Source organism: Gouania willdenowi, chromosome 11 (assembly GCF_900634775.1).
Source record: "Gouania willdenowi chromosome 11, fGouWil2.1, whole genome shotgun sequence".
NCBI classification, from domain to species: domain Eukaryota; kingdom Metazoa; phylum Chordata; class Actinopteri; order Blenniiformes; family Gobiesocidae; genus Gouania; species Gouania willdenowi.
The window spans coordinates 8,305,851-8,327,998 of record NC_041054.1 but is presented as its reverse complement, the minus strand read 5'-3'; the positions used below and the strand labels follow the sequence as shown (position 1 = coordinate 8,327,998).

At 38.4% G+C, this 22,148-nt stretch overlaps 1 protein-coding gene and 1 pseudogene across 2 annotated transcripts in view; one reads left to right on the top strand and one right to left on the bottom strand.

The window, feature by feature from the left end:
- The window catches only part of cgnb (cingulin b), a 38,608-nt gene that overhangs the window by 6,151 nt on the left and 10,309 nt on the right, over nucleotides 1-22,148 (bottom strand). Inside the window, exons 2-14 of one of the 2 annotated variants that reach the window (XM_028461331.1) lie at nucleotides 19,892-20,988; nucleotides 19,723-19,817; nucleotides 19,215-19,284; nucleotides 13,787-13,884; nucleotides 13,537-13,669; nucleotides 12,122-12,334; nucleotides 8,659-8,807; nucleotides 5,872-5,932; nucleotides 5,467-5,667; nucleotides 4,240-4,341; nucleotides 2,213-2,470; nucleotides 1,967-2,137; nucleotides 64-225 (exon numbers count right to left, since the gene is read on the bottom strand). In XM_028461331.1, the coding sequence (XP_028317132.1) occupies nucleotides 64-225; nucleotides 1,967-2,137; nucleotides 2,213-2,470; nucleotides 4,240-4,341; nucleotides 5,467-5,667; nucleotides 5,872-5,932; nucleotides 8,659-8,807; nucleotides 12,122-12,334; nucleotides 13,537-13,669; nucleotides 13,787-13,884; nucleotides 19,215-19,284; nucleotides 19,723-19,817; nucleotides 19,892-20,959 (2,781 nt within the window). In that variant the 5' untranslated portion in view covers nucleotides 20,960-20,988. The remainder of the gene's footprint in view (nucleotides 1-63; nucleotides 226-1,966; nucleotides 2,138-2,212; nucleotides 2,471-4,239; nucleotides 4,342-5,466; nucleotides 5,668-5,871; nucleotides 5,933-8,658; nucleotides 8,808-12,121; nucleotides 12,335-13,536; nucleotides 13,670-13,786; nucleotides 13,885-19,214; nucleotides 19,285-19,722; nucleotides 19,818-19,891; nucleotides 20,989-22,148) is intronic. The other variant, XM_028461332.1, reaches the window with a different exon arrangement.
- LOC114472730 (uncharacterized) lies at nucleotides 3,558-3,675 on the top strand (annotated as a pseudogene).

The following is a 22,148-nucleotide window of genomic DNA, read 5'->3' as shown; positions in this document are numbered from 1 at the left end:
CTCCACCACCGCGATTTACGCCCAAACTGTTTTTAGATTCCCCCTCTGACCCCGAAGCCTCACCTCTAGACCCCTGAGCTCCCGTGTGCGGTCGGACTGCGTGTTCTTCTCCGACTCCAGCTCGATCTCCAAGTGTTTGAGGCGGTTGTTGAAGAGGTCTCGCTCCAGCTGGGCACTGTCTCGTTCCTCGTTGCAACTGAGCAGCTCCTTCTTTAGACGGGACACCTAAAAACAAAACAAAAAAAAAAGATGAGAAATGTTTACATTTGGGAAACATTTTCCAAAATCATTACCTTCAGTTCAGGTTGTGTTTTCTTAAATTTAGTCAGCATGCAGAATGTTTAAAGGTTTTTAAATACTTTACATACGCAGTTTCTGGATTGACTAAATGCAATAACGTGATGTTATCGACTCTGTTCTAGATATAGTGTAGTCGTGTAAGTGAATGACCATTTAAAAAAAAAACAGTGCACAAAAGAGGTGAAGTAGAACATTTAGGAAGGGTGGATGTCAAAGTAACTTCAAAAAACTAAAACCAAATTCAAACAAGACATTGCATTTCCACAGCTCCTCCCCAGCAGGGTATAAATAGAGGCTGTGAGCATTACGACAAGAAAGTCTCAAGTCCAAACAGGGTTTATAAAAGACAGACAAATCTTCTTCAATATACAAAAAATATTAAATATTATTCATACAAAAGACACAGAATCTTTACATCCTAAGATCATGCTTTCACTGGACGTGGAGAGTGCTTTGAAAGGGTTGATTGAGACTATTTATGTTAAACATCTGTCTGACCTAGGATTTGACCCTAAATTTGTTTCCTTGATTAAATTATTTTATGTCAACCCCCAAGCTTTCATTCAAACAAATAATATAAACTCTGGTTATTTCTCTTTAAGTTGCTCTACAAGGCAGGGATGCCCGTTTTTACCAATGCTATTTGCACTAGTTAACGAACCCTTGGCAGGGAGGAACTGAACACACAGTATCATTATATGCAGATGACGTTATTATATATTTCAAACCCATTTAATCCGTTGCAGCAATAATGACAATATTGGAGGAAATTGGCAATGTATCTCATTATAAATTAAATTTAGCAAAAAACATATTATTCCCAATAAATTAAAGGGCTGAAAAAGGCATTAATACATTGATGACCTTCCTGGTTACAATCTCCAGACAGTTTAAATATCTAGGAATAAATATTACACAGGAATATTTGGGACTTTAAAAGCAAAACTTTTCAAAATTATATGATCAAACAATAAAGAACCTTGACAAATGAACAAACTTGCCAATTTCATTAGCAGGACGAATAAACACAATTAGAACACAATGAATGTCCTAGCCAAGTTTTCTCTCCACTTATTTACAAAATTAGGATCTTTAAAATGTGTTTTATCACTCGTTCATTCCATCATTATGCTCTACAGTAGTTTTTCAAAAAAGTTTGAGAACCACTGTTTTAGATCATTCAGCATTTTTTTCGGTCAAAATGCCAACTTGTGCTGCTTTAAGTTGCTCTGAAACAGTGGTTCCCAAACAGGGGTACGCAAACCCCTAGGGGTACGGAAGCACGTTGCAGGGGTACTCAACAAGGTTTAACAATTAATTTAAAAATAATCAGGAAATGTTCCTAGTTCCTTTTTAAGCTATTTTTTTTGGACAGAATTAACATTACTATTGCTAAAACTAAACTATATTTTCTTGTAATTTATTGAAACAGGATTATGTTATGCTGTAGAAGCCATTTTATCACTCTTTTGACAATAGGAGAAAATAATTAGCGATTAACGATGCGGATGTAACCCTCTTTTGTTTACGGAGAGAGAATGAAAACAATTGTGACCAAAACAATAAAAACATGTGACCGCAGGGGGCGACAGTTCCAACTCTGCGGTTTGGTAGTAGACAATGAAGCAGAGAAGAAGAGCTCTCCTCAGGGAGTCCATGGTCTCACCTCCTCCTGCTGTGCCTTCAGGTTGCTCTGAGCTCTCTGCAGCTCGGCCAGCCTGTCTTTGCTGCTCCGTTGCGAGTCCAGCAGCTCCTTCCTCGAACGCTCCCTGTAGTCGTCAAGCTGGGACTGCAGCGTCGCCACCGACTGACGGGAGTCGCCCATCATCATCTCCATCTGAAGGTAACACATGTATGCAGACAGAGGCGTAAGAACCAATGCCTTCTGGAAGATTTGACAACCATCTCCTACCTCTTTGTTGATCTTCTCGAGGGCTCGGTCCAGCAGTCTCTTCTGCTCCTCCAGGTCACTCTTCCCTCTCCGCAGGGCGTCGCGCTCCAGGTCTCTTTCTTCCAGGCGTCGGGTCAGATCGTCTCTCTCTTTGCTGAGTCGGCTGCTTCCTCGCTTGGCGTCGTCCAGCTGAATCTTCAGAGAGCGATTCTCATCCTCCAACGCTTCCATCGCCTCCTCGAGATCTGAGCCGCGGGGCACGCTGGAGTGTAGTCTGGTCTGTGAATTGTTTTACGTTAAAATACGTCAAACATTTATGTAGAAATTAAGAAGTAAAATTCACCCAGGAAATGTCCCTGAAAATGTTAGAAAATTGCAAATAAAACAAAAAACATCTAAACTACCTTAAAATCTTTAATCAATTTCATTTTTGACACAAAAGTTTACATTCTAAAACAAATTACGATTACCCGATACATATCACTGCAGAAATATTCATAACACTTGTGGCATAACTAAAAAAAATCTGCAGCGACTCAATAAAAAACCTCAGCGGGCATGTTTCTCTAGATGTGGAGGAGGATCAGCTCCACTTTGAGCTCCTCACAGTGTCACACAACACTAGACCACCTCCATGGAAAAATGCTTTGTTTCTAGAATGTCGTTCTTTCAGTTTAAAACAAAAAATAAATAAATAAAAAGTTCCTGGCATTAAGGCAGCGGTTCTTAAAAGAAATTTCAACAAAATGCGTCAAAGAGCATACATTCATCAAAAAAGTTTAAAATTTTCACTAATCTTGTTTAAAAATGATAAAAAAAAATAATATAATGTGCAATCACATATTTTTCAACAGTAATAAAGTAATAATAAAAAATTTTGGGGCCTCGTCATGATGTAATGCCTCCCTCAGTGAAGGCGATCCACAGTTTGAGATCAATTGATTTAAGCGAAAATATGGAAGAAGGTTGACATTTTAGCAACTTAGCCTTGTTTTACCGTAACACTCCAATAACATCCATCTACCCTTCAATTGTAAAAATACTCTAAGGTCTGAAGAAATAGCTTCTCCGTCCACACTTTCACACGGGAACAACTACAGCCTATTCAATTTGCTTGCGCTGGATGGATTCTTGAGGTGAAGCCAACATGGCAACGCTGTGCTCATCGTGTGACACAGGCCAGCTGATCCTCAGCTATGCTTTGGATGCGTCCGATTTAATGTCACATATGTAAACACAAACAACTGTGATGTGGGTATCTGATATGGATACTTTCAACAAGTCGCCCTGAGGAACAGGTTCCTCTGCTGTCTCTAGGTCGACTGAACACGTGCACACTGGAACACGCAATGAGAACTCCACATTCCTTTGAGGCCATACCAGCCCGTCATTGCTCCATCTCATTAGATCTCGGAAGCTAAGCAGGTCTGGGCCTGGTTAGTAGTTGGATGGGAAACCACTGAGAATCCCAGGTGCCACAGTGGGGGACAGTCACTCTAGTGGTATCTGTCCTTGTGTCCTTGTGCAAGACACTTACACACTACAGTCATACTAGGCAATGTGTGTGGAGTGAGTGATGGTGGTGGTCAGAGGGGCCGATGGCGCACTATGACAGCCTCGCTTCCGTCAGTATGCCCCAGGGCAGCTGTGGCTACAATAGTAGCTTACCACCACTAAGTTTGGAGTGAAAGAATAATGCCTTAATTCTGTAAAGCACTTTGAGTGCCTATGATAAAGCGCTATATAAAAACCAATGCATTATTATTATTATTATTATTCCCTGCTTAGTATGGAGTTCCTGTCAATGATCATTCTGCATCAAATTGAATGTGATTAGGACCGTAAACAGATGGATCATGTAGTTGTTCTCACACAGTTTTATACATATGTTATATAATTCTATTTCAGCAGATTATTTTCAGAGCGTTTTTGTTTTAGTTTTTCATGTATCTTACAGCACGTCTTACAGTTGAAAAATAGCATGTGTGTGGGAGGATGGCTCTTTTGTTTTTGTGTTGTGTGTACGTGTGTGGGTGAGGGGGGATTACCATGCGAGCCAGCCTCTCCCTGAGGCGATTGTTAGCATCTTGGAGCTCCTGGTTGGTGCTGTGGTCCAACACTGTCTTTCCCACACCTTCAGCTGACGACTGCTGAGAATGAGTCGACGGAGAGAAATGGAGAATAACTTTAAATACTTTTTCCAACAGGACCAAAATCACACAAACGTGTATCAATATCATTCCAGCAAGTCCATTTTGTCTTCTTTTTGTGAAATAATAATGTTAAGGTTTAATTTATTCAGACAACTTTTTCTCCTGACATGTTTCAACTGCCAACTGTCAGTCTTCCTCAGAGGCATCTAGCGATTGCTTTGATGTAGCCCTACAAGTTTTTTCACAAGGAACATTTTTACTCTCCAAGACCTGTGATTCTCTTCTCCAAAGACCATCAGGCGACAGGGGGCGTGGCCAACCTGAAAGAAGTCTCAGGTAGGCCACGCCCAGAAATAAGTCATAAGCATATGGGGAGTTTGAGATTTTTGCCGGGAGGGGGGCAAAATAAAAAATAGAATGAAATAAACAGACTGTCTCAAGATTCGCGCCAATCACAATGTGTGCAAGATATACAATAATGCAAAAATGATTAGTAACATAATTGATAATGTTGATTTGCGTCAATACGTCGTTTCATGACAATATCAGGCCGGCGGACGCACTCTGCTTTATTTTTGCTGCAGTGCCATACATGGACTGCTGGGTGCAGTGTTGCTTGACCATTTACATTGTGAAGAAGAGTTGCGCAACGGAAGAAGAACCAACCTAAAGTCTCAAAAGTTTGGGACCATTTCACTGAAAATGTATACTACACACCTGAGATAGAGCTAACATCTGTGACATGAAGCTAACAGTAATATGTTAGAATCAAAGCAGCAGAAAACTAATCAATAAAAAAACATTTTTTTCAAATTCATTTGGGAAAACTGTAATGAAAATGTTTGACCACTGGGAGGAGGCGGGGGGCAATGCTTCCCCTCATAAACTCTGCGTATGCTCATAAGGACACATGAAAGCAATCACTAGATGCTTTGATGCTTTCCTTATCAAAGAACTACATCAAAGCAATCACGAGATGCCTCTGAGGAAGACTGACAGTAGGCAGTCGAAACATGTCAGGAGATCAAATTTCCTGAAATAAATTAAACCTCAAAATTATCAATGAACTTCAAAAAATGTAAAATGTATGGTCTTTAGATGGAAATCCAGATCGAGCTTCACCTCTTTGGCCTTTTCCAGCTCGGCTTTGTCTTTCTGCGATTGCTCCTTCAGCCTGCTGATCTCCCTCTGAAGCTCCGCCTCTTTCTCACTGCACGCTCTCCTCAGGGCTTCAAGGGCCTCGCTTTTCTTGTCCAGCTCGCCCGTTTGTTTGTCCAGGACGGCGCGGGTCTGCATCAGGTCGTCATGGCAACGCTGAAGCTCCTTGGAAGAGGCAATCAGGAGTGAATTATGAGATTGTGATCGAGATGAACCGCTCAGCCAATATGAGCAGGCTTTGCTTTAGGCAAGGCAAAGCCACCCAATGGAGAGCTGCTTTTCACTGAATAGAGACGCTCAGAGATACAGGGAAACAAAGAAGATGAGCTGCTTTTCACCCACACAGTGAGCAGCACCGCTATGGATTACCTCTGTTAAAGAAGGGTTAGCATCAGGTGTTTGTTCCTTCATGGCAAGAAGATCCTTCAGTCTGTGGAAGGATTAGAAAGATTAGGTCTGCAGTAAACAATGTGTCAAAAACCAGAGCAAAAGACACAACAAACTACACACGGATCTACTATCATTCAAATGAAAGCAAGAGTTTCATCAGGAAACAGGAAGTTTACCAAGTTAAGACTAATGATTAGGTCAGTGGTTCCCAAACTGGGGGGCGCACTTCATGACCGGGGTGGGGACTAGACTGGCCATGCTGAACCTTGTGCATGAAAAACAGATTTTTTGTTTTGTTTTGCGCTTTATTAATAAAGACGTTGATTATGCATTTTCTAAAATATGTGATTGCAAATTTTGATATTTTTATGAAATTTGAAAAAAACAAATACACATATTTAGGTAGTTCAATAAGGGTTACACCCGTGTTTTACAACCTTGGGGTCACCTAGAATTAAAAAAGGTCACCTGAAATGTCTAGTAATGAAAAAAAAAAAACTGGTAAAAACTGATTTAATTTCTGTTTTAATTTATTTTTTTTAATTATTGATTTTTGAATATATATCACACACAATAAATATCAGAAAACTGTACCCTATACTTACATTTTCTCAAATAAAAATCTAGTTAAAACAAAATGCAGTTTTCAAATATCTGAGGTAATACTAATACTCTGTATTTGTAACACACTTTAATGAACATGATCAAAAACTGATTCCCGAACAAAAAATGTTTCTGGGGTTGCTGGACATTTGTGATGAATGGGGTGTGCAATGGGGGATCCTGAGAATTTTTCACAGTTTGGGTACCACTGGATTAGGTTAAGTATAATCATCACTGGTTTATTTATAAGTAAGGGTTCATCTAATCAGCAGAAAACACACCCTCTCAGGTGAATTTCTAAATCTACTCAGACCAAACAAAGCCAGATCAATTCTGTGTCTCACGTTTGACGGCTGTGGTTTTCCTCGTCCCTGCCGAGTGAAGAGTCAGAGTGAAAGAAGAGGCATTAAAAGTTAACCAACCAACATGTGCTGCTGCTGCAGAACAGAGTCAGACTCTCTGAGCTCTGTTCCTGAGCTGAAATATGAGGCAACATCCAGTTCAAAGCCTTTTGTCTTTGTTTCCAGGGGCCCGGCTGCTTCCACTGAGGATGTTTGTTGTCTCTACAGAAGGAGCTGGGCTCACTGTGCAAGTGCTCGGAAACATCGACCACTACATTTGTTGTTGCTTTCTTTTACCCTTTCTATTTTTAGAATCAACATTGATTTATCAATGTTATTTGAACACCGCGCCGTCTTTGATGACACATTTTTATGCTATGGGCTAAAGTTCCTATAAAAAGATGGAGGGTAACCTACCATGCACACGTACGTACATACACGTACACAAAACTAAAGGGTTGAGAAATTCACTGTGCTTGCTAAGTATGTTAATCACGGCTATGCAAATACATCGGCATGTGGATGTAAATTCAGAAGTGCTCATACTCTGCAAACCCTGAACAGGATGCACAAGCATTAAAAAACGCACACACTTATTCCTTCACGTTTGAAGGATCTGAAGTCATTTAAACACCCTCTGTAGACTTCACTGTAGCGTTTTAAAGCAAAAGCTCCACCTGCTGAAGCTGAGGATTAAAACCTATTCTCCTGGCTTTGGGACACAAAATGATGACTCAGCGCTACTGAGGATTTAATAAAAAGAGAACAATAAGTCCTTTATTGATCCGGCAAAGATGTGTGCTGAGATGAATAATGGTGAAAAAGAGATTTAGAGAACTAAGAGTTTATTCACTTTAAAATAAACTTTTTATACAGGCATGAAAATTGGGACTGCCAGTTTCCAGACATCCCAGTACGCTGCGTCACTGAAACACTACAGATGTTCATTTAGTAGTTTGGATTGCTTAATTCTTTTCAAAGTTTGAACATTTTAACCTTTTAATAATTATTATCATTATTATTATTAAACATCAATCATATATAGCGCTTTTCTGGGTACTCAAGGTCCCTTTACAATGAAGGGAGTAGTGTTGGGGTTTGGTGCCTTGCTCAAGTGATATAACAAATATTAATAATAATTTGACTAAACCAACATATTTCTTTATTTACCTGCTTGAGAGAATAAACTAACTCTTTTCACTACTGCCCTACAATTTCTTAATGCATTGAATGGTAAATAGATGTCATACCACAGATGTAATCTCAAAGCGCTCTATACATCAGACATTGGCAACTGGGGGCCAGTGGTCAAAGATTGTTTCGTCCCGAGAAAAAAATCCCCAAAAATGACTCCCAAGAATCCAAAAATATACACAAAATGAGAGAAGAACACACAAAATGATAGAAAGATACACAAAATGGCAGAAAAATAAACACAAAATAATACATGAAAACACCAAAAATTACTTGAGAAACTCACAATAGTAGACTATAACCTTCTGTTCTTTTGGGTTAATGTTTGATCTGTCATTATTTAAAATGCTGACATGAATTTAGAGAATTTTAATAATCATTGCTCCTTCTTCAATAAGAATAATGGTTTGTTTTTAAATCTGGATCAACTCAAATTGATTTTGAATAGCTTTACTAAATGTCCACTTGCTGTTAGATCTGACTGTTCTAATGCAATAACAGGTGCTTTGTTAAAAAGCTGTGGGGTCAATGTGTTAGAGGTGTACGTCCACATTAATCTGATGTTTGATGTTATTTTGAGGTGTGGATGCTTCACTGGGTTTATGTAAGAAGAGGAAATGGTACTGACTCCTCTTGGGTTCTGTGCAGCTCCATGGTGGTGACCTCAAGCTCGTTCTTCCACTGCTCGCCCTGATCTTTGCAGATCTCCAGCTCCTCCTCCAGCGTCGACATGGAGGCGTTCACCCGCTCTCTTTCCTCCTCGATCTGCTCCTGCGACTGACGCACGAACACAAGAATCAAACCAAATCCTTCCATTTCAATACCACTCTCATAACTAACCCTAAAGCTGTTCTTATCACTGAATCTACCCCGTTTCTCTCGGAAAAATGAAGACGAAACAGCCGCCTTTAATCTTCGGCCTTTATCAGCATGCATTCAAACACAAAACATGACTCGAGACGTTCTAAAGCTCTCCAGTATAGAGATAAAACAACTACCTGAATCCTAACCTCATCAAAAACAACTGGCAGCCTGTCTGCTTACTTGCCGCTCTCAGGCTGCATGTTACTTTTTCCCTGACAGTGCTGTTACCCATTCCAACATCTGCTAATGATCCCAGTGCAGGGCGGAAGCAGAAAATAGAAATCCGTATGGAAAGGGTTTTTCTGCTCCAATGACAAACAGAGATATTCTCTTTAGTGACTCGGCGCGCTGGGATCAGTCTGACGTGGTGGAACTCTGACTTAGAGTTTGAACACCAGCAACACACTGAGGGATACGGAGGAATAACAAGGCTAAGGCTGGGTGCATCACGGGCAGGTGCAGACATCAAAGCACCAGCTATCATCGCCTCAATATGTCACGCAGGACATAAGCTATCTGACAAGTCAGCTAAACAGCTTTCCCAACAGCAATATTACAAAGAGACGATCACAAAAAACAGAGAAAAGACATTAACACCCCACCCACATTCAGCAGACTCTCCTTGTTCTTTTGTATATACTGTAGTTACTGTTATTGTGAGAAGGGAAGAAATGTATATTTTCAAACTTTTGAGTATGAAAATAAAAAGTTTTTGTGGCAAATAAGCAGGAAAAAATATGCCCAGGTTGTTTAAGGAATTTCTGTAAGTCCATCTAAGGTTAATTTGTAATTGCGTTGAGTATAACTATTTTATGTGTTTTATGTGGGTTTGTATGTTTATATCTAACTTTTTGTACACTTTTATTTTTCTTTTATTATTCTATTTTTGAAACCTACATGGAAAAGAGGGCGATTTGAACCTCAAAGGAAGAAATATATTTTTTATTCTCTGTTTTTCCAGGTTTATTTATTTTATTCCCTCTGAGTTTTGTTTAAAGAAAGAGGACTCGTAAAGACCACAGGCATCTATTCACTTTATTATTGTATTTGTGAAATTGTGTTGTATGTTACCATTTGAAAACTTTGTCTGATTGTTCGAACAAAAATCCCCAAAAAAAAAAATCAAGAATTATTAAAAAAAAAAGAAAAAAATTCTCAGAACACAATGGTTGTAGCTGGTTGCCATGCAGACCGTCATTCTTATTTTTCCTCTCTAGATTTGCTCTCTAGCAGCAGTTTACGGCCATCACACTGGGTGGAAATTCATTTTTTTTTCTCCCCGGGTTGATAAGATTTTTAATATTTATTTATTTTTTTTAAATTGCACTTTTTCTTAAATTTTATCTATGTATTTATTTATTTAAATAGCCTATAGTCAGTCATTCTGGTTTCATCCTTACTTTACTCAAGTAACTTCACTACTTATTATTTTACTTTTCACTCAGCCTGTGCATAGTGTTTATGGATTGATTGATTATTGATACATTTCTATTTTATGAATCCCACAATGTCACAGCATCAAACAAATTAAAAGAAAAACTTAAATGTACAATAATGACCATTATTGGTTTGATTTAATGGGTAAATATTCATAAATACTGTATAAATATGTGATAAGTGGAGGCCTTGCATAAACTGTTAGAATTTTTAAAAAATGTCTGAAAAGTATGAGTAGAGTCTACCATCACCGCTCCGTCGAGACAGCAGATTACACACGTGCGTGAAAATAGGGTGAACGCCGGAAAGTGCATTCCTATAGAAGAGTGAAGTAGTTTTGTTACCAATATTTTACTTTATTTAATGTATTTTTTTCTTTTTTATTTATTTTTTCCTTCTTTTTTCTTGCCTTTCTTTCTCTTTCCGTTACCAATATTTTAAATGAAGTACATTACTTTACTTCATTGCCCAAAAAAGTAATATCGTTACTATAACGCGTTACCCCCCCTACACTCGTGTTGGGCTGGAGGTTAAATAAATTGCCTTGTACTTGTATATACTGTACACTACTAGTCAAAAGGTTGGACACATACTTTCCCATTAAATTCAATAAGCAGGGGTGTGTATATAACAATAAATAAGTCATTTTATTTGCATCCATCCCTCAGAACATTGTAGAATAACCTGAAATCCCGTTTTGCTTCATTATAAAGCTGCAGCTGAGCCAGGTTTCAATGTGGCTTTTTGTTTGCTCCGTTGTCGTCATTATTTCATTATTGACTCGCTCGTGTTGGTTCAGTGACATCAGAGTCGCTGCACCAACAGTTTTAGTTTCACTGAGCCAAATGAAATGGGATGTCCAGAGCTGCTCTGCAAACACACACTGAGATACGCTCATCATCACACACATCACAGTGACTGAGCAGGTTAGTTAGGATAGTCACATGTCATCCAGAGACAGGACAACACCTTCAGACAGAGTCAGCATCGCTAACCTTCAACTCATGATGACAATCAGATCGATCTTACTGTATATACAGACGTTAGCGTTGCCTACTTTAAATAAGGCAAAAAACTTATTATTTTAGATTTCTAATTTTATTTCATGTCATTTTGTTTCTTATTTAGACCTTTTATTAATATCATTATTATTCCCGTACAATACGAAAAGTTATTATACTTTATTAGTTTATTTCCTAACTATAACAAAATGTGTAGTTAATAAATAAAACATTTCATTTTATTTTGAATTTTTGCACTTATTATAACTATCAATTTTATTATTATTATTATTAAATGAGATATTGTATTATCAATGTGAATCATTAATAATTATTATCATTAAAATTGTATTTATTATTATTATTATTATTATCATTATAATTTTTTATCATTATCACTATCATTATTATTGTTTTCATTATTGCTATTATTATTTTTAAATGAGATATTGTATTATCGATGTGATCCCTATAATTTGTATTATTATCACCATCGTTTTCAATATTAATGTTATAATATATATATACAAATAATTGTATTTAATTGTTATTATTATAGTTTTCATTATTGTGATCATTTTATTATTACTATCATTTTCATCATTATTATTATCATCATTATTGTTCAAATTATTATCATTATTATTTTTAAATGATTTATTGTATTATTGATGTGAATCAGTCTTGGTATTATCAGATCCCCATCATCATCATCTTCCTCATCCTCCTGCGTCCGTCTAGAACTCCTGGCTGTTATACGTCATGTGTTGACGTTGTGGGGTTCCTCACCAGTGTGAACTGCTCCATGGTTCTCCGTAGGTCTTCCATGTCCTGGCTGTACTGCTCCCTCAGCGCCTCCATCTCTTTATCGTGGCACTCCACCTCCTCCTTCAGCGCCCCCTTCAGGGCCGTCAGCTCCCGCTCTCGCTGGTGCAGCGTCTCGTCCTGGCGCTGACGCAGCATGGCGGCCTCCACCAGCTGGGTCTGCAGAGTCATCATGTCCTACAGGGACAGAGGGACATTATAAGAAGTATAAAAGGGTACAAATCACATAAGGATTTATCTCTCAGCTTATGTTTGACATTAGTTTTGCCTTTTTTACTTTTTTTTGCTCTGAAATAATGATAACACAAGGGATTAGTACAAAGACGCAAAGTCCAAAAGGGATTTATCTGTCCACAAGAAAGAGTTATTAGCATAGAAACATCAATAACCAAAGGAATACTTGGGTATGAGAGTTTTAAAGTCTACGGCACGTGTCAAACACAAAACCCGGGGGCCAAATCCGGCCCTTTAGAGCATCCAATTCAGCCCACAGGAGACAGTAAAAATGACAGAAAATGTGAAATATTGTGTAAATGACCAGACAATCAAGTTGTCGGTATCTCAAATACACCAATTTAATGAAACTTCTTAGTTAACTGGATTTTAATTTGTCTTATCATTTTATGATGCTGCTCCTGTGGTGTAAATGCACCCATGTTTTGTTTTATTATTATTTGATGATGTTGCACCTGTTGTATTTATCTCTCCTCTGCTCTGTACAGCACTTTGTGATTTTAGCTGCAAAAAGCACTTCATAAATAAATGACTAACTAACTCATTTTACAGTTTTCCTTTGTTTATTTCACATGAACTCAGTCATTTTGAATTGCAAATTGTGGAAAGAACTCTCAATTTTTCCCCACAAATCTTGCAATTTCTCACCAACAATTCCACAAAACTCCTCTAAAATACACAAAAATCAAAATTTTTTTAAATGAAGACCCAGCAGGGACTGATATTAAAAACTATGGTTAAAATAGTTATTTCTCCCACCTAAAATCTGTGGCCAAATTGAGATCAAACTGGTCCATATTTGGCCGCTGAACAGTTTGACATGCCTGGTCTACGGTATTTCAATTTTTCTGTCTAGTCTACACATGCCGTCGAAGGTCAACCCAACATGTAATGCAATCGTTTTGTGACAGCAATGCACGTTTTATTATTACATTAAATAACCATCACCTGCCCTCCCTAAGGGAGGGTAAGAAAAACTTTATTAAAGGAAAATTATAAATAGAGAGGGCAGTGTTACACCTAGGTGAGGGGAAAGGGAACAGGGAAGAAGGAGTCAGGGTAGGACAATGGAAAAATTATTTTCAGGTGGTACGCGGTACTTTTGTGCGTCTGTAATTGTGTTGCATTGTGCGACGTGTGTGTACCGTCTGCAGAGAGTCGGACTGTGGCCCGTTTTCTGAAACTCTTCTCAACTCCTCCTGAAGCTCGGCCAGCTGGTCCTCCTGGAGGCGCACACGAGAGTCGGCCTTATCTCGGGCCATACGCTCCTCTGCCAGTCTACACACACACACACACACACAAAGCACACACACTTCGTCAATAATGCAGCGCGGGATCCATGAATGATGAAGACGATCGTGGACTGTCGAGTGCGGACACTTCAGACGCTCTTACTCATCGTGAGCCTGTTGCAGCTCCTGTTTCAAACATTTGATTCGATCATGAAGGTCCTCCAGGTCTCCTCTGCTGAGGGTTTCTTCAGATCCTCTCCTCTGCACAGGAAGGCACACAGAAAACGAGACACAAAAACATTAGAACTGGCACCTGGCCTGGAACAAAATGTCCTTATTTAAAGATCTTTTGTGACTAATGTTAAATAAACAAATACACTGTGAGGTATCGTGACAAAAGCCTCTCAGCTAGTTTGTCTTGCTTCTCTGGTTTAGGTCAGATAAAGTCTATATTGAGGTAGTGAATGTCTTCGTCTCTCTATGAGTTTGATGTTCGATGTTCTGCCTAGTGTGTAACCAACTTTGTGCTAAAATAGTTTATAAATAAATTAATCTGTGACTACAGTATATTCAGAATTCTAGGCAATTTTAGGCAAAACAAGAAAGCAGCTGTTAGCATGTACAGTAAATGGCTGTCAAAAAGTTACAGTAGTTATAAAAAAAAAAGTCATAATCCCAAAATATACATATTGTATCGAGACCAGCGATTCTCAACTGGTGGGTCGGGAACCAAAAGTGGGTCGCGGACAGCTGATCAAAAATATATAAATACGTCTCAAGTTGAACTTGTCGTTTGTTTTGAAGGAAACTTTAAAGTTTAAGTTTAAAAAGAGATTACATATGTGCTTTAAACAGCTATTTTTGAAAAACTAAATTTGGTTGGTTGAATCCTAAAAAAAAGTGGGTCACAATTTAATGACCTTGGGAAAAATATGGGCAAAATGATTTATTGGCTCCATAAGTGAAAAACATATGTTTAATTTTGCTTTGTTTGCATGAGAGCGAAACTCAAAATGCTGCTAAAAATAAATAAATAAATCAGTTTTTGAGATAAAATTTTGACATTTAACAAGCATCAGCTACCATGGCAACAAAACGTTGTCATTTTTTTTTTTTTTTTTTTTTTTAAATGAACATTACAACTACAAGTGTATGTTTACATCGTCATTTACAGTCAAACATTTTGATGCACTGTAGGCTCAATTTGTGCTGTAGCAAGTTTGGTGTCAATTGAGCCAAAACTGTGGGAGGAGGTAAGTTTATTAAGTTTTACAGGTTTTTTTGTGGTGGGGGGTGATGGACTATATCATTTGTAATAGGTTTAAATGAAAAAAAAGTTTCTACTGTGTTTGTGTTTGGTGACATTTTGGCAGATTTCAGTTGTACATCTATAGCACATATGGTTGATTTCTTGCAAATTTTCAAAATGTTAATATTTTGAGTCTTGCTGTAGCGCCACCTTCAGGATGATTGGCTTGTTTTTGCAGCTGAGGTGATCTGGCATGGGGACTGAACCTTTGTGCAAAATCTGGCGATTGTTCATGCATTGGGAAGTATGATTTCCTTGCGAGAAGAAGTTGAACATGCAGGATAACTATAGGTTTTCAGTAGCAGGGACCCTAATAAGAAACACTGATGGAAGGATGAATGAATAAATGCATACAACGGCTGTATATTTTCTTAAATCCAACTTTCCTGACTCGGATTCATGACCTAGTTTCAGGCCGTTAAAGTTTTTTTTTGGCTCAGGCGTTTAAAAAATATGATTCTACCGCATTAAACAACTCACTCTGACACGCTGCAGAGGCTCATTCATCGCCCACTCCTCTTCTCTGAGTGAAAAAGAGGCTCGAGCACGGCCAGCCCGTGACACCCCTCTTATCCTCCCACGCCGCCATTATAGGGACGCACACACACTGAGACCGAGACGACAGACAAAGCCATGGCTCGTGGAGGATCTCATATTTCCACTCCCCATATCTGTGATGGATTACTCTGATCTATTTTGTACAGATTTGTCTCACTTGCTCGCCGTCCCTGCAGGACAGTTAGTAGATAATCCTGCTCTGGGACGTCTTCTGCGTCCCCTCAGTGATAATTAACAGAAACGAACATAACGCTTTGCATGAATTGCATCAGCTCGTCTCATTCTACAAACATTAGTAATCATAACTCGGAGGAAACGTAAATTAAATAGCTGAGCAGTTATCGCAGAGCTTTTCTTTTTCATGCATTTCTGGATATTATTGGCCTCGTCATTCTAATTCCCAAACGATCCTTTGCTCCGAGCACTGCTGTGCCACCATCACCTGTTATTATTTCTAACAGAATTTCAGGTTTTGGGTAAAGCTCGTTGCACAGAAAGCGCCTTAGGTGATCTGATGAGCTTGTGTACTTTTGAATGAATGTCAACTTTGAAGATATTTTCTCACACTCATTTTAATGACTTACCAATTTAAAGTACATGAAGTAGTTTAACTGGTAACCAAGTTTAATGCAGATTAACAAAGAATGATCTGGAATAGGATGAATTTTTAGAATGTATTTACTTTTGTGTTAGAAAAACCGGCAACATATTAATGTATTTATGATGAGATAATATCAATCTATAAATTAGATGTATCATAGAGGATTCACTTGTATTAGTCTTGTGCTTTTTAAAATTTAGTATGTATAAAAATTAAAATTTTTACATATTCATCTATGTATTCATTAAATAATAATAATAATAATAATAAGTATTATTATTGTAGTTAATATTAATACATATTATTATTACTTATTATAATTAGTAGTAATGGTATTTTGAGGAAGAATAAACATGTGCACAGAGAAGTGATAAGCAAAATCACATTGCTTCAAAAATATATATTTTTTTACAAATAATTTTATTTATTTGCTTTTTGTTTTGTTATATGGTTTTATAATGTCTTCCATGTTATGTTCAAACACATCTTAAATATAATATTATAATAATATCAAAGTTTTTAAATAATTGAAGGTTAGACTGAAAAATGTATAGCATTACAAAAACAAAAAAGATATATTTATATAAATAACAAGACTGACAAGAAGAACCAGATATTACATTAACATATAAATAAATAAACAAATACAACTATAACAAACTTTTATTATAAAATGTAGGCAAATAAAAGTAATTTATAATATCTTCAAATGCCTGAAAGATACTTTTATAAGTTTTTTATTTAACTTGGAACAAAAAAATTAAAACTAATAGATTATAATGGCTTTATTGATATTATTTTACACTTAATGTTATTCACATTGAAAAACTACTTTAATACTTTAACAATACCGTTACAACATTAAACATTAAAGTCAAGTAAAAATACATAAAATGTTGATATCAAAGCGCATAATAAATGATTTAGCTTGCGATACATCTTTAACATTTCTGATGACCTAAACTGAGTTTATACTGCTATGATAAGCAGGAAGTTACTGCACCCAGAGGAGAAACAGTCTGAATGAATCATAATAATAATGATAATAATGGTGAGGATGAGCCTTCATCCGATCGCGTAAACACCACAGCTCTGTCATCTCGGCGCTCACCGTCTGCGCGTTCAGCAGCTGTCTTAGACTCATGTGACCTGACACACAAACATGCGATCCTCAGATAAACTCCATCACTCTCCCTTTGACGAACATTCACTGCAACGCTGCAGTGAACCTGTCAAAACACACCACGTGCACTGAAGAGACCGCCTGGCACATGAGACAAGTCTCATTAATAACGAAGGTTCGTATGCGGAAAACTGGAGTGGACGTGGGTTTGTAGCGGAAATATAGGAGGCCCGAAATGTGCAGCTCTCATCTGACCCTGCTTTGATGTCAAGTTGAAATAAATACATCATCGTCATGGTAAGAAATAAACAGGATCAAACCAAAAACAACACGTCTGTGAAGTCTTTCACGCTGTACATCTGGGGTTTCTAGACCCACTCCACTCAAGGCGTGTTTTTTTTTTCTACACAACACCACCCTTCATGGAAGGATGGCCAGTAAACCCCCAGATGGTGCACGGATCACTCCCGTCTCAATTATTGATGCTTCTCAATGACTGCGCCCCCTCAAACACACCGAGGGTTCCTCTGCAGGTGAAGCGTTGCCAAGAGACGGGGCGGACAAATAATCCCCAGGCCGACCGGCGTGGTCAGAAACACACGACAAGAGCACCCACAATCAAGAGTGTATAATCAGAGGAGCTGAGGGACATAGATGGGTATCTGGTGGATGTAAATGTATGCTGATTAATGCTGATTTTTAATAAAGGAGTGTGTATTCTCATCAACGCAAACTGAAAACAAGCAACAAGGGCTGAATATTTGACTAGTTTATTAGGTATTAAGGCTGACTCACTCTCCCTTTAGAGCATCCAATTCGGCCCAGAGGAGAAAGCAAAAATGACAGAGAAAACATTAATTATTGTGTAAATTACCAAATCATGCAGTTGTAGATGGAAAAATTCAACAATTTAATGAAACTCATTTCAAATTGTGGAAATAACTACATTCTTCCACAAATCTTGCAATTTCTCACAAACAATGGCACAAATTTACTCTAACACACTCTTACACAAAAATTGGTGACAAAATCAATAATTTTTTAAACAAATTGAACTAAAACTGAAAACTAGAGCACAATTATGTTAAAATGTATCTTTTTTTCCCCCCCTTCTATAGTCTGCGGCCCACTTGAGATCAAACTGGTTCATATTTGGCCTCTAAACCAAAATGAGTTTGACACTCGTGCTCGACAGAAACCAATGACTTAATAAAAGCATTAAAGGCAAGCAATTAAAAGATGATTGTTGACATTGTTTCCTTGCATTTCAAGAGATCAGCGCTAGATTTGGACACGCCTCAAAAGTCAAAAGTCTAATATGTTGTGGTTTCATTCATTCAGACAACTGTTTTTCAGGAAATTCACTGAAAAATTGTTGTCTGAATAAATGAAACCTTAAAATATTATTCAAAAAAAGACAAAAACAATTATTAAGTCATAAGTCTGTTCCTCTACAATGACATTTTCACCCTTTATTGTCAGAGTGAAAAACCTAAATTATATATTGAGGCTAATGCATTACTCAAAGTGTCAATATTCTTTCATTATCGAGGTTATTATTATTATTTTTTTTTTTCAACTGATAAATCTGTTTAACAAAAACATTAGACAAACTAATGACGAAAGTTTCTTTTGATAAAATTCCTCAAAAATCAACAAGATCTACTGTAAGGTCTTAAAGTCAAAGCCATGTGACGGCTTTATCAGCTGTATCTGAGCTGCTTGTCACATGTCATGCCATCAATGGCCTTTACAGTACATTTACCAATAAACACAGATAATTCCATTTCCAAAGCCAGGAATAGGAACCTTTGAGCTGATGTCTATCATGTATTCTGGTATTTATGCTTTTAACCATAGACATTAGACGGGTTAGTTTTCTTGTCTCAAATCATTTGTGAATAAGTGAGTATTTGTTAGAGTTCCGATGAATAATAACAGTTTATTATAATTTAGATAGATTTGTTTCAGAAATAAAGATTTACTTTGTGAACGTTTACCTTTGAGCTGCTGGTGTTTTCAAAGAGGAGGTTGACTTTCCTTTGCATGGATCCAACACCATCATTGGTGCTGCAGGGAAAACACATACAAATGCATTAATGATGACAAAATAACTTTGGAACGTGTATGAATTTAAACCAGAAATGGGCAACCTTTATCAAAGTGGGGCCACATTATCAAAATTCCTGTCAGTATTGAGAATATTTACCTGTCTGAGCATTAACACAGGAAAGAAAAAAAAGGGTTTAGTGTTTGTTTTTTCGTCATTTTCTGTATATTTCTGGTATTCCTGTTGTTGTTTTGCGTATTTTTGTGTTCGTTTGGTATATTTTACTGTTACTTTTGCTGTACTTTTCTGTTTTTTTTAGTTATATTTGTATTTACTTCAGATGCCACACTAAATAAGCCTGAATCTGATTTAAACTCTGGAGAACAAACAAAAATACAAATATTAGTGTTATTTGAATTTAAGTAACTGTAATCACAGAAAAGATAAACTTCACGTACCCATTTTTGAGGATGTCATGAATAGCTTGCATGGATTGAGTCTCCACTCCGTTATAGACCTCCATGTTATGACTCTGACTCCTTGGCAGAATGGGCTTTAGAGGCAGAGCAAACAAGATGAATAACCAGACGCGAGCTAGAGAACATCCAACATCTCTTCAACACTTACAGGCTTTTTCGCTATAGCTGGAGGAACGTCTCTGGCGTTCTCTGGTGACCTTAAATTCCTCTTGGGTGCCTCGAGTAATGTCACCTTAGCAACAGATACGGGGCTCTTTCCTACAATACCAGTGGAAGACGTAGAAGAAGACATGGAGTGGGAGGATGAGGATAGAGGAGCACCGTAGGGGTTTAGAGTTGGAGAAACTGGAGGAGGGAGAAAATCTTCTGGTTCAGCGCTTTTTCGGGCGTCGAGGCTTCGGGACCTCCTGCGCTCGTCAAACCTGAGCCGCTGCCTTGCTCCGGAGCGCCCCCTGGTCTGTTGGACAACCCCTGGTGCCGCGCTGTTGAACTTGCTAATAAGTTTGTTAATGGGAGCGAGCGAGTTGGTGTCAATAACTGGGAGAGGCTCCTTGTCGGGTACTGGACGTTTTGGGATTGCCTGTGATGAGTCTGCACTCAGGTTCTTTCCCCTGTAGCTTCCCAGTGAGCCAGTTTGTTTGGCCCCTTTGGGTCCAGCGCTGGTTAGCCTGACTGGTTTTAATCCCGCTTCATTGTATTCCTCAGTCTCACCAACGACTGTGGCTTTAAGATGGAGGTCTTTTTTTGGTCGTTCCGACTGTCCCTCTCCGCCTGCTCCGCCCTCCTCGTCCCCTTGACCATCACCTGGAGGTCTTTTAAGAGGGCTCCCAAAAACCTCCTCATCCTCTTCCTCTGCTTGTAAAACAGGAGACTGTGCTGTGTTTGCTGCAACACCATAAGGGTTTGTAAACTCTTCTGATTCTTGACTGGGATTAGGAAGACTTTTCAGATTTGAAGTTGTCCCCGAGGTTGGGTTGGGGGTGTTTAGCTGAACACCATACGAGTCTCCTTTCTCTCCATCTTTCAGGACCACATAAGGATGGCCAGAGATTCCCTGAACCCTCACAGCCACTCCATACTTGTTGGTGGGAGAAGCTATGCTGTTTCCTCTGGATTTTTCCGGATAACCTCCCCCGGTGTCGTGGAGGTCTTTGATGAAGCGGATCTGAACACCGTAATCCACGAGTGGCTTTCTCTCTGCGGAGAGACTGCTCATGTTTACTTCGTGGTTACAGTGTGAGGAGCCTGAATGAACAAAGAGGGGAAAACAACAACACAATTGTAAAACTTGGAACAAGGTAGGAAAACATTACAAGCAGAAAAAAATACAGATCTAACAAATGAACAATATGTTAAGGTTTCATTTATTCAGACAACTGCTCCTCTGGAAATACACTTTGATCTCCTGACAAGTTTCGACAGACAACTGCCAGTTTTAGTCAGAGGTGTCTGCTGATCGCTTTGATGTTTCCTTTGAAGTTTCCTCGACTTCTGCATAACAATTCCAGCAAGATACATTTCACCTTCTTTTTGAATATGTTAACGTTTCATTTATCGGAACAACTGTTCCTCTGGAAATCCACTTTGATCTCCGGACATGTTTTGACTGACAACTTCCAGTCTTCGTCAGAGGCGTCTACTGATCACTTTGATGTTTCATTTGAAGTTTCCTTGACTTCCACGTAATAATTCCAACAAGATTCTTATTTGTCTCCTTTTTTAAACCTTAACATATGGAATAACAAATGAACACCTGGACACAGATTATGACCTTGACGCACCATTACCTGTACCCTTATTTTGATCTAGCACATTGTTCTCTTTCCGGGCAGACTCAGTGTGACTTGGCTAAAAACACAGCCTGCTTGTGTATCTCGATGAACCTGTCATCTTTCTCCTGCTGCTCTACAGGTTAAATTCCTTACTCGGCCCCATTGCATTGTATTCAAGTCATGCCAAATATGCCACTGGGGCACTAAGAACTCCTTTGTATGCGCCTACTATTCCCACAGGGCGTGTACGGAAGAAAGGGGAATGCACAATGTGACCTGTTGTCAATGACATACCAAAAGAAAAAAAGATCCATTTGTAGCCTTTAGTTTACTTAGGCATGCTTCAAGTTTAATCATTACTGAAGAAGAACAGACCAATGAAAGGCCCTGTTGTTGACTCAGTCCTGTGCAGATGCAGTCAAATGCCATTCAAATGAGTATTTGTGACCAAATTCTTGGGAAAACAGGAAGTAGGTAATGTGAGTGAGAGGAGGACGAAGAGCACCAGCCCTGGTAATAATCACAGTATCAAATGAACCACAATCTAGTGGCCTGCCGACAATCGCACACAAGCCTCGACGTTGTGATGAAATGCTTTTGTAACAGGTTGACGCATGAAGTCATGGGGAGCGC